General features: G+C 38.7%; 1 protein-coding gene across 1 annotated transcript; it reads left to right on the top strand.

The window, feature by feature from the left end:
• The first annotated feature begins 1,756 nt into the window (after positions 1–1,756).
• On the top strand, positions 1,757–11,894 carry LOC116420953 (interleukin-37-like). The gene is made up of 4 exons (XM_031949220.1): positions 1,757–1,784; positions 3,967–4,077; positions 4,192–4,202; positions 10,928–11,894. Exons 1-4 carry the CDS (start codon positions 1,757–1,759, stop codon positions 11,294–11,296), a joined length of 519 nt encoding a protein of 172 aa, XP_031805080.1. The 3' UTR covers positions 11,297–11,894.
• Positions 11,895–13,364: the final 1,470 nt, after the last annotated feature.

Here is a 13,364-nt window from a genome sequence, read left to right as displayed (position 1 = left end):
TTTGTACACATAGAATTTCTTTCTTTCTTTTCTTATTTTCTCTTCTTTTCTTCTCTTTGGGATACAGACCTAGTAATGAATGATATTACTGGATCAAAGAGTATGCAAATAAGCATATTTTCCAACTGCTCTCCAAAATGGTTGGATAAGTTCACAATTCTCCTCACAGTGCATTTGTGTCCCGATTTTCAACATTTCCTCTAACATTTATTGTTTTCCTTTTCTGTCATTTTAGCCAACCTTATAGGTGTGAGGCAATACCTGAAATTTGTTTGAATTTGCATTTCTTTCATCATTGGTGAATTAGGGCATTTTTTTCATATGACCAAAGATAGCTTGGATTTCTTTACCTGAAAACATCCTGCTCCTATCCTTTAGTGAGTTATCAATTAGGTGATTACTGATATTCTTATCAAATTGACCCAGTTTATTGTATATTTGAAAAATGAGACCATCATCAGAGAAACGTGATGTAAAAAATTTCCCCTACTTTTTTGCTAGGAAAATAGTTTCTTGACAGATTCATAGATACTTAGGGATTTTTAAAAGTAAAACTAAAGTGGAGCCTTCTGGGCCAAGTTCCACCCATAGTTGCTAACCTAGTCCTTCTCACCCAGCCACTTCTTCAACATTCTTTGGCACTACTGGTGGCAGCCTCATTTACTTCTCCTTAAGCTCCAAGTTAGGAGCTGTCCCCACCCAAACACAGAATCACCCAGTTCTTTAGCTGGATAAAAGTCCAAGCATTCCCAGAGAACCTCAACTGGAACTTAAACAATCCCAGCCCAGGAGCTCAGGAAAATTGGAGGGAGTGATTACAGTAGGTGCCCTTTGGTGTAGGTAAAACTGAAAAGTGTCTCTGAATCTTTCACTCACTGCTGATCCTTGGCTTCCAGGGATGAATATGGATCTGAGACTAAGTTTCTATCACCAGAATGTTTGGGATTTTGCTATAAGGTCCATTATGGCCCATAGGGACAGCAAATCCCTTTTCCTGCACTGATTGCTGATTGGCCAGGTTCAATGTCTAAACTCTTAGCAACGTATTTACCTTCCACAGGAAAAGTATAATATTGTTGGGACCTTTGAATGGGAGTATTTTTTTGAGGGCTGGTCTACTGGACCACCTGTTGCTCTGGGAGATACTGGAAGGGTTCAGGGGAACCAGGGAAGATAAGCCATCTGTGATCTGTTTAGCCCACTATCTATGTCCTGCTGGACCATGGTCCAGAGAGCTTCTTCATAGCCAACCTTATAGGTATGAGACAATACCTGAAATTTGTTTGAATTTGCATTTCTTTCATCATTGATGAATTAGCCTCAAACAGTATTAGCTATTTAACTCTGAGTAAATCACTTAATCTCTATCTACCTCCATTTTCTCAACTGTAAAATCAGAATCACAACAGTACTTACTTCCAAGGATTGTTATAAGGATCAAATGGCATAATATTTGTAAGAAGCTTAATAGAGAAACATTTGTGCAGTACTTACCCTGGCACAAAGTAAGTGAGGAAGAGAGGACAGAGAATAAGCATTTATTCAGTCTATTCATTAAGGTTCTTAATAAATGTGTTTCCTTCCTTCTTCACCCATATCTCTTTGGATAGAGGAGCCAAGGTAGAGGTAAGGATAGGGGTAGATATGGGCCTATTCCTGAAGAAAGTTTTCCAAACCAATTACCTTTAATTCATCTTTACAGGAGCAGAGAGGATCTTATCATGAAAAAATATCCTATGCATGGTAAGCAAACAATATGGCGGGCAACACTGGCTCTCAGGCTAGTAAGGATGACACAGTTTATTTGTGGGGCAATGTCAAGAGCACCGATTCTGAAGTTAGACCACCTGGGTTCAAATTTCTCCTCTGATGCTTCCTGTCTGATTCCTCTTTCTGGAGAGGAAAGGACTAGAGATTTACTCTGTGGGGTGCTAAGTCTGCCAAGCCCAGTTTTAGAGAATCCAGAAATCATACATATGGGATCATATAGGAGTCCCTCAATTCTAAGCAGTGCATAGAAGACACTTGTGTGTCCCTAACATTTTATTTTCAACTATACTTGTGGAGGCTTTCTTATTCCTCCCGCTACTGGTGGCTCTCCCGCCCCAGACTACCCCAAATTAAGTCTGTATATATTCTGTGCCTTCCTAATCAGCCAGTTCTCACTTTACATTGGTTTCCTCAAATTCAACTTTTCTTAGAGAATTTTGAAAGAAATCCACATTCCCTAAACCCATGTAAGTTATTTTACTGTACGGGGTCCCACTTTCTTTCCGTGCTTCTGCCCGTTGGTGAGGGTACTCTGCCACCTCTCACCCTCATTCCCCCACCAAAAACAAGCTGACAAAAATCCCCATAAACTAAACCTTGTAAGCTAAAGCAGAACAAATGAAGGAGAGATCCCTCCACTTCTGTGGTTGGATGAGGGACTTGTCTAGAGACCTGTGCTAAGAGAGAAGATTTTTGCTCTGCTTTGCCCACCTGCCCTTCTTTCTGTCATCCATCAGTACAATATGTCTAAACTCTGTCTGTGTCTCTCTGGCCACCACGTACTTCCATCTCCATCACCTATTCTTCCTCTAGATGAGTCCCTGCATTTTCTTTCGGTTTTTTTTTCCTCTGCCCCTGTCCTTGAACTATGTATTGATCCCTCCATGTAATGTAAACAATCCCCTTTGTTGCCTGCTTCCTGCCTCAATCCCTCCCTTCCTCACATCTCTCCCTTCCCCAAGTCCCAGACAAATTCACATTACTGCTGAACAATCCACTCACATACATATTTGCATGTGTACATGTTATTTAAGCTGTTTGAGGTTGGGCATAGGCCCATTGTAGAGCAGAACTGCACATTGATTGAATGACTGGTTGAAGAATGTCACAACTTCTTTAATCTGGAAATTACAAAGGACCTGGATTTTTGTTCACTATTTTTCAGTTTTAGGGATTTGAGGACCATATAAAGATGTGACTCACCCCCAGGCACACTTCTCTGGGCTGCCTGCATGGGGCAGGGAGAAACTTGTCCTAAGCTCCTGCAGTTCCCTCCTGACACCAAACCCTCCCCAAATTAAGACATTATAAGATCTAGTTGCCTATTGTTACCACCTTATACTCTACTGATATATATCTGTGCCATCTCTTTGGACAATTCAATCTTTTAATCTCAAAGAAGAGCTGTTCTCTTTTGTGTTCCTTTTGGGGATTTCATTTTAAGGTTTCTTTATTTCACATTTTCATTGATTATAGCCCTCCACAAATTGAGACATTATAGATCCAGTTGCCCATTTTTATCACCTTATACTCTATTGATATATATATCTGTGCCATCTCCTTGGATGTTTCAATCTTTTAATCTCAAAGGAGATGGGCTCTTTTCTTTTGTGTTCATTTTTGGGATTTAATTTTAAGGTTCCTTTGTTTTATGTTTTCATTGATTGTGGCCTTGTTTAAGGGATAGCCCATTGGCATAAAGTCTAGGTCTATTTGACCTTGGAAATACTACTTCTATCAAATGGGCCCTGTAAGGCATTTATGGAATACACCAGCCCAGCAAAATCTTTCCCAAGGAATATACATTTTTATCTTCCAAGCCTCCAGACCTTTCCCAATCACAGATTATCACTCTGGGTTGGTGGAAAGGCAGGAATGACTGACTTCCTCCCTCTTCAGAGCCACAAAGGGAAAAAAAGCTATAATGAAGGGAACAGAGGCAGGGAGAGACTCACTGGCAGATGGAATGACAATCTATAATGGATCAAAATGCCCAGCTCCTACTTTGTTTTCTCTGGAAGGAAAATGATCTTTGCATTAGAGAGAACAGAGCAAAATGGTTAATTGGAAATAGCCAAGATGAGCAGAGTTATTAAGAAAGCTACTCTTGAACTTATCTGGTCCAAGTAAGCTACCTTTAAGCAACTTTAATCTTCATGAACTAGCTATATTTGCATTTTATTCATTTTTATTTAGCAGTTGCAAGGAGGCCCATAAAGAAGGCAATTCATGATATCCATCAACAGGTATGGGTCCTTCAAGGGAAAAGCCTCATTGCAACTTCCCAGAATTCAGGTGTGACTCCAGGTGAGTGACACCCCTGTTCTTCTGGTCTCTTCCTCTGAGGCACCCTTGTCCCTTGGCTGATCTTTGGCTCTCATTGTCCATCAGGATAGGTTCCTGCCGATTTTTTAACTTTAGGTGTGTCTTGGGTAATTATTGTGTTCCAGGTTCCATATTTATAAATGGTATATGTGTGTGTGTGTGTGTGTGTGTGTGTGTATGTGTGTGGGTGTGTGTGTGTGAGAGAGAGAGAGAGAGAGAAAGAGAGAGAGAGAGAGAGAGAGAGAGAGAGAGAGAGAGAGAGAGAAAGAAAGGGGGGGAGGGAAGAAGGGAGGAAGGGAGGAAGGGAAGACCAAGAGGCAGAGAAAGAGACAGAAAAAATTCAGATGAAGAAAGAACCAGATAGATGATGGCTTGGTCTTTGCTATATTCCAGGAATACTTTTTTTAGATTTTAATAATATTTTATTTTTCCATATACATGTAAAGATAGTTTTCAGCATTCCAACTCCATGTTCCAAATGTCTTCTCCCTCCTTTCCTTATCTCTCCTCTCCCAAAACAGCAAACAATCTGATATAGATTATAATTTATAATCTTTTAAAATTTATTTCTATATCTGCCATGGAGTACAAGAAAAATCAAACCAAAAGAGAAAATAGCATGAGGAAGAAAGAACAAAGAAAGAAAAAGGTGAAAATACTATGCTTCAATCCAGATTCAGCCTCCATAGCACTCTCTCTGGATGTAGATAGTATTTTCCACACCAAGTATCTTGGAATTGTCTTCCTTGACCATATTGCAGAGAAGATTTAAGTCTATCACAGCTGATCATCTCATAATCTTTCTGTTACTATGTACAATGTTCTCCTGGTTCTGCCAAGAATACTTTTTTGAGGAGAACAGAAAAGGGGGTAGAAGAAACAATGCCCTGTGAGAATGAAAGAAAGCACAGATTGGTTGACCTATACCTGTTAGTTTTGAGACAAAATCTGGGAGATTTTAATGCCAGAGGACAAAGCAGAAAGGTGAAAAGGGAAGGTGAAAGAGGAAGGAAAAGAAAAGAAAGGAAAGCAGAGTGTAGTAATTCCTCTTTTCCTCCCTCTACAGAAGGCTGGGGGAAGTCACTGTACCATTTGGTCAGAGACCCCCTACCCCTGCCCTCTATCCCTTTCACTCAAGACCCAATGCTCTTTCTGCTGTACCCTGGAAGGACATTCGATGCACTTTGACATCACCTCCACATGATTCTCACAACATATCTTTAAAATAGGTGAAGTGGGCATTATTATCTCATTTTGCAGTGGAGGAAAATGAGGCTCAAAGGAAATGAATGATAGATTTAAGATCACCAAATGAGAAATTAGTTGAGCTGGGACTGAAGCTCAGTTCTACTATCTGGGAAGAAGTCAGCCCAATGTCGTCTTTGGTTGTTTCCTGCCTCCATGATGAAACCATCAGACACAGATAGCTTGGAGTCTATGAGATTCTAGAGGAGAGATTGGTTTTCCTTAGCAAACTTTTCTGGTAGAGGGGAGTGCTTTTTCTGCACTCTTGTTGTACCAGGAACAGGTGAATAGTCTTGGTGAACTTAAGGCTGATATGTTTAGATAGTCTCCGTAAAGGAAAGGATTGGGAATGGAGGAAAAGGAAGCAATGAAAGGATCAATCTCTCCTGTGTCCTGTAGACATCTATAGGATCCATAGAGATAGAACTAAGATGGGAACCTATGGAAGGAGGCATTTTTGAGGTTTTCTTACTGTTGGGGGAAACAGAAGGTGAGGAACTAAGTTACTGGTGACTGAACTGCTGTAATCTTCAGAGTAAGGGGTGCCCAGAGGAAGACACCAAAGAACCCAGGCCATCCACTTAGTCTTTGTACTCTAGGTAGAAGGGGCCTTGAAGAGGCTGTAGTCCATTTCTATTTACTGGAAATGGATGCTGGGCCCTGAGATTTAATCTCTAATCCTTTTCTAGGTCTGATATATCAATCCATCCTGTCCCCTTATCTTCCTAGTAATACTCGAAGTCTAAGCATGCAGAACTACAGACTCCCTTGAAAAAAAAAAAAAAAAAAACAAAGGCAATCCTATATATATAGGAATAAAGGGCCATAACCTCTGCCTGTACTGTGAGGAGCATGAAGGATCTGCCATTTTAAAGCTGCAGGTGGGTCTCATAGAGTCGTAATACTTTGGAATGGGAAGCCATGTTTGTGATTGCTTATTTGAAGCTATATGAAACCAAATCTATTCTACAACATCCTTGTCCAGTTTCCTTTTGAAGGCTTCCAATGATGAGGAACTCACTGTATTTGGAAGGTTTTCATTATCTTTTGCAACACTGTAATTGGAAGGAAGTTCTTTACATTAAGTCTACAGTTCCCATAAATGGAATCTTTCCTTTGTTCTTCCCTCTGGCACCAAATACAAGTCTAATTACTTTTTTTGTATGATAAGACTTGAAAAACTCAAGGGGAGTTACTGTATCTTTGTTAAATCTCCACTGAAGAAGTCTCTAGTTTCTTCTTCCTTCAATTAATCTAGCTATGATACCCTTAGAAGACTCTTCAAAAATCAAGAATATCCTTGGATATCCTAGATTTATTCCATGGCTGGATAAATTTCAGCTATGCCTTCATGAATACTATTCATTTCTTTCTTTCTTTAAATTACTTTTTTTTTAAATGAACAAATACTTGTTCTCTCTCTCTCTCTCTCTCTCTCTCTCTCTCTTTTTCTCTTTCTCTTTCTCTCTCTGTCTCTCTGTCTCTCTCTCTAATATCTCCTTTCCATTCTATAACAATTGCAAACTTGCTATTGCTTGATGTTATTGTTTGATATTATGGTTATAGTTTGATCTTATTTATTACATAATGATTGGACTTCAATATGGAGTTGTGTAGGCTAACTGGTCCTAATACCCACAGAAATTATATATAGGGGGGAAAAACAGTTTGCATGCTTGTAGTACTAACTCTGTGTTAGGTGGATGAAACTTTTCCTATTTTGATTGCATGAACTGCTGCAGGGACCTTGAGTCATTCTCCCTCCACTGCCTTATTAATTTGTAGTTCTAAGAAAGGTTTGTGATTTGTGGTCCTGAGAAAAAAGTTTTCCCAAGTCTATTATCAATAATGGAGCCTGAAAATCTTTCTATCCCATCTGGGTCTGATTAAGAATGCTCCCTCCTACATCTGACACTGATTATCTGTTCTCAGTGAAGCCCATTTTAGGCTATGTAATCTTGCCACCTGAACCTCAACTTTGAGTATGCTTCCTCCCTGACATATCTCCCTCTTCCTTGTGCTGAGCGAACTTCTATCATGTGTGGAGAACTTATACTGGGCATGTCCAAAAATATGTCTCTCTCAGCATCAAGCCTGTAATGTTCTCTCCAAAATGTAATATTCTCTGTTGAGATTTTCTTGGGATCTCTGGAGGCAGCCTTCATTTCAGTTCAGTAATCACCACAAGGGTGATAAGTACACTGCCAAGGGTTAAAGTCCAAATCCTTTATTGTCTCCTTTAAAATCCCATCTCCTTCACTTGGGGCTCAGCTAGTTTTCTGGGGGCCTTCTGGAGTCTTGGTTTCAGTGGAGAAACAAAGGAGGAGAGCCTGTCACCAAGGTGGTGTGACATGGGATGAATCTGTCTGAGTCCAAGGACTTGTGCTCCAGCCTTCAGCCTTCAGCCTTCAGCCTTCAGCCTTTTGTCCACTTGTCTCTGAATCTCTGAGTCTCCCTGGCTGAGGCTTCTAGCTTATATGCTACACACTGAGTACAAACCAATCATTATATCACTAGGAAACCATTATTTGTTGTAGGATTAAATCAATGCTAAACTAGATTTAACCATTGTTTCCTCAATTCCACTTAGTACCTTGTTTCAAATTCTGGCCCATAACATCTCCTTGTAGGATTAAACCAGTCATACTGAACCATGCTAAATTAGATAACTATCATCTATATCAATTCCACTGACTTAGCAACTTGTAAGAATCCTTTGTTTCAAGTTCAGAGTTCTGGCCCATAACAAAGCCCATTGCCTTATGTTTTTTTTTCCCTAAATGCAGACAGAGGCAGATAGAATACTGATGACTAGCCAGGACTATAACATCTGATTCTAAAGAAATTCTAACAACCTCTGAATTTGGCTTCATCTCACTAACTATAAGTTTGTTGATTTGAAAGAGGCTTGTATGAGTATATCCCAAAAGTCTGTATATAATTCAATAAACAAAATAAAAAGGAGTCAGGGGACCAAATCAAACATGGAGGAATCAAAGAAAAAGACTCTTACTCCAGGAGCCATTTCTAGTCAAGAAAATGGAAATAGAGCAGAGCTTCTTTATGACCCCTTTATCTATAGCACAGAGGCTAAGAAAGTTGGCACATCAATTTATGAATACACAAAATTGATCTGACATGACATATTCATATAACAGCATCTTGTAAAAAATCATTTCATTAAAGATGCTCCAAGTCATTATTAATCAGAGAAATGCAAATTAAGACAACTCTAAGATACCACTACACACCTGTCAGATTGGCTAAGATGACAGGAAAAAATAATGATGATTGTTGGAGGGGATGCGGGAAAACTGGGACATTGATGCATTGTTGGTGGAGTTGTGAACGAATCCAACCATTTTGGAGAGTAGTTTGGAACTATGCTCAAAAAGTTATCAAACTGTGCATACCCTTTGATCCAGCAGTGTTACTACTGGGATTATATCCCAAAGAGATTATAAAGAAGGGAAAGGGACCTGTATGTGCACGAATGTTTGTGGCAGCCCTTTTTGTAGTGGCTAAAAACTGGAAACTGAATGGATGTCCATCAGTTGGAGAATGGCTGAATAAATTGTGGTATATGAATATTATGGAATATTACTGTTCTGTAAGAAATGACCAACAGGATGATTTCAGAAAGGCCTGGAGAGACTTACACGAACTGATGCTGAGTGAAATGAGCAGGACCAGGAGATCATTATATACTTCAACAACAATACTATATGATGACCAGTTCTGATGGACCAGGCCATCCTCAGCAACGAGATCAACCAAATCATTTCTAATGGAGCAGTAATGAACTGAACTAGCTATGCCCAGAAAAAGAACTCTGGGAGATGACTAAAAACCATTACATTGAATTCCCAATCCCTATATTTATGCACACCTGCATTTTTGATTTCCTTCACAAGCTAATTGTACAATATTTCAGAGTCTGATTCTTTTTCTACAGCAAAATAACGTTTTGGTCGGGTATACTTATTGTGTATCTAATTTATATTTTAATATATTTAACATCTACTGGTCATCCTGCCATCCAGGGGAGGGGGTGGGGGGGTAAGAGGTGAAAAATTGGAACAAGAGGTTTGGCAATTGTTAATGCTGTAAAATTACCCATGTATATATCATGTAAATAAAAGGCTATTAAATAAAAAAAAAATCATTTCATTAACTAAGTTCTTATTCCTATTGGCTAACACAATGCCTGGCACATAGTAGGTTCTTAATAAATGCTTGGGATTGATTGAAGAAATCGTCAAGGTTTCTTACGGTCACTGTTTCCTTTTCTAGTCATTCGTCAACAAACCCTTTGATTATATGATCTAAATTTTTGCCAGAAATCAGACTCAAGATACATTATTGCAGAAATGACAGACTCATCTCTTTTGGAGAAAATTAAGAAAATATTTATCCTACTGCAGTTCTACAATATTTCTTCTAATCCCACAGTCTTTCAGAGATTATAAAGAATGGTTCAACAATAACATCTGCTAATTCTTTAAATTTTTCTGGAATTGGTTACTTGAACTCATCAAAGGTAACCAGGTAGAATCTCTTCCTATTTCTTTCAGGTAGTCTATTTTTCCTTTTTTCTTTCAAAGTCAAAGATTATTTTCTATTTTAGAAAAAGCAGGCAAGAGAGAGGGAGAGAGATAGAAACAGAAAGAGACAAAGATGAGAGAGAGAGAGAGAGAGAGCACCAGTTCAATGTTCTCTGTTCTGTGCATCAGTGATCATTATCCCATCCCTGTCAAGCATTGGTTTTCTTCATTCTTTGATCCTCAAGATAAAACTCAATATCTATTTTTACTGTCCTTAGTATTTCTTTCTAGTCAGCTCATTCTGCACACAGTATTCTTCATGCTTTTTGTCCTCATCCTCCATTATGTTCTTTGGTTTCTTTTTTTTTTTTTTTCTTTTTTTGGTCAGTTGGCTGATAGATCCCTTGTGAACTAATGGGGAAGGGAGGTATAGTTGACTTAGACAATTTCTCATTTTTTTCTTCTTTTGATCGTTTCTCTTTGTGTCCTCATGATGCCATTCTTGAGAGCATCCCATTCATTCTGGATCATACTTTAATACACAGCATCCCCCCATCCTTTCTCTGAACCTTTTGCACTCTGTTGTCCCCAAATCTAGGATGCACATCTGCCCATCTTTTCTGTTTCCAATTTCAAGATGGAAGAATGATGTTCCCCTAAGTTTGCCATCAATGTTATTTGAATAATCAGCCATTCATTCCTTGTTGTTGAGAATTATATGCAGAGTGGTTGTCCCCTCACTGCTTCCTCTGATTTTTGAAGAATGATAGTGTTATTAAGACAAGATAATAAAGGATTATTAGTTACTTAACTAAGACTCTCACATATATTAGCTATCACTATCTGGCTAATCCTTCTCTGTTCCCTTTGTTTTCATTTTTCATTTATTCATTTCAGAGAATGACCCATTTGCCAAAGAGGATCTATGGTCTTATCTATTTGGGTCTTCCCTCTAATGAAGAAGACTATGCTTATTTATGTCTGCCATTTCTGTATGAGTCTGTTCTATGTCTTCTCATAAGCAAAGTCTTCATGATGGATAGACTCCTCTACTTTCTCTACATGAGATGAAAGGGGAGTCTCTTAAATTGGCTTTCCTCCCTCATCTCCTTGTTTTTCCCATTAAAAGGCTTTTTCTTTCTATTCCTCAGGACAAGAATGTAATGGACCTTTACAGATCAAAAGAGACTCAGAAACATTTTGTCCTTTACCGCAAGGAGACTAGCAGTGCCGGGATTCCATGGATTACCGTGGAGTCAGCTGCCTGTCCTGGCTGGTTCATCTGCACCTCTGATAAGGTGGGAGAGCCTGTCAAGATGACCAAGGACTCCGGGAAACAAAATAACACAGCCTTCCAATTACAAGCCTTTCCATTTCTAAAAGTCTCCAATGTTATAACCTCCTTGAGCTAGGCAAGGTTGCTATTATTAGCCCCATTTTACAAATGTGAAATCAAGGTCTGTGACTTGTCTAAGATCACAGAGTTGGTGAGTAGTTCAGCTCACAGTTGGACCAGGTCTCTTTCCCCCTGTCCTTACATTTTTAAGTCCCATACTTTGGGAGTTCTTGCTCTTCTCATGACTGATACCTGAGCTATGCTGACTTCCTTTTTCCTAGCTTTTTAAATACTTTGCTCTAATACCTTGGGCTGTTTTCTCCTGAATCTGAAGCCTGTTCCAACAGGTGAGACTCATGGGCCATCCCAAATTTATATCTCCCTTATCAGATGCCAAGGACAGGGGGGAGAAAATATTAGAGATGATGAGAGAAATATTGCAAACACTGCTACTATACAGTGCAGGGGAGGTGGGAGAGAGATATTTGGTGAATATCATCCCTGTACCCCATCATTTCCACACTGAAGTGAAATGTCAATTATAGAATTATCGGTTTAGATTTGGAAAGGATTTTAGAGGTCATTTAGTCTAAAGCCAGGCAAATTGTCAGCTGCCACCAAGTCCAATTAAGACGTAATTAGGAAATGTTTAACAAAAGAAATAAAAGTAAATACAGTGATGGTGTTTGTTTGTTTCTGATTCTTTGTGACTCCATTTGAGGTTTTCTTGACCAAAATATTAAAATAACTTGCCATTTCCTTATTCAGCTCATTTTACAAATAAGGAAGCTGAGGCAAACAGGGTGAAGTGACTTCCCCAGGTTCACACAGCCAGGAAGTATTTAAGATGAGATTTGAACTCAGGATGATGAGTCTTCCTGACTGCAGGCATTGTTGCATCACCTAACTGTGTATCTTTGGGATATATCTGGTTATTGTGCTTATTTTCTCTAATTAGGCTGTAAGTTTCCTTAGCCCTGGGTCTATTTTCATTTTGCATTTACATCCCCAGCACCTAGCATAATAACACATGAATTAGGGTCGCCCTTTCAGCTTCTCTATTCCTAAACTCACTGACACAACCTGTTTCATTTTAAGTCCCCAGAGGCAGTGACAGGGGCCTCCTGGGAGAGACACTGATGGACTAGAATTCCCAAAGGTTAAATGGTCTGTCTTTATATAGAATTACTCTGAGGAAAATGCTCCTTAGAATTAGACATTTTTTTCTTTTTATTTTTTTTCTTGAGTAATATATATTATTTCCTCCCCACACATACATGTAAAATCCTTTTAACGTTTGTTTCTTTAAATTTTGAGTTCCCAATTCTCTCCCTTCCTCTTTTTCCTATTCCCTCCTCTCTGTCTAAGACAGTAACTCGATAGAGGTTATACATCTGTAATCATGCAAAATAGATTTTCATATATTATAAGGAAAAAAACACAGACTAAAACATAAGAATAAGAGAAAGTGAAAAATAGCATGCTTCAATTTGTATGCAGATTTCATCAGTTCTTCCTTTGGAGAAGGATAGGTTTTTCACTATTAGTCCCTCAGAATTTTTTCGATCATTGTATAGCTAAGAATAGTTGAGTCATTTACAGTTGATCATCACACAATGTTATTATGTGCAATGTTTTCCTGGTTCTGTCAGTTTACTTTGTGTCAATTCATGTAAGTCTTTCCAGGATTTTTTTTTTTTACGTCATCTTTCTCATCATTTATGAGAGCACAATAAATCGTATTCTATCACCATCAATTGTTCAGCCATTATCCAGGTAATGGACAACCTCTCTATTTTCAATTCTTTCTCACCACAAGATCTACTACAAATATCTTTGTACATATAGGTACTTTTTCCTGTTGTCTCTTTGGAATAGAGACAGAGTAATGGTATTGCTGGGTCAAAATAATGTAGATCTGAAACTTTAATCAGTAGCTTTAATCAAGCCATTTTGTTTCTATTGTCATATGGAGCTAGACAACTCCACCCTGGTTCCTCCCTTACCTCTCCCTAAATCCTCCCTAATCCCTCCCTTTACTCCCTAGATAAAGTCTTGTCTTTTCCCTTGAGACTTTAAAAGATCCCAAACATGGAAACAAATTGTTTATTCACATATGATTCTGCCTTGCTTAGTCATATTTG

This window comes from Sarcophilus harrisii, chromosome 2 (assembly GCF_902635505.1).
Source record: "Sarcophilus harrisii chromosome 2, mSarHar1.11, whole genome shotgun sequence".
Taxonomy (NCBI): domain Eukaryota; kingdom Metazoa; phylum Chordata; class Mammalia; order Dasyuromorphia; family Dasyuridae; genus Sarcophilus; species Sarcophilus harrisii.
The sequence above is the reverse complement of the archived record's forward strand: the minus strand, read 5'-3'. Positions and strand labels throughout refer to the sequence as shown.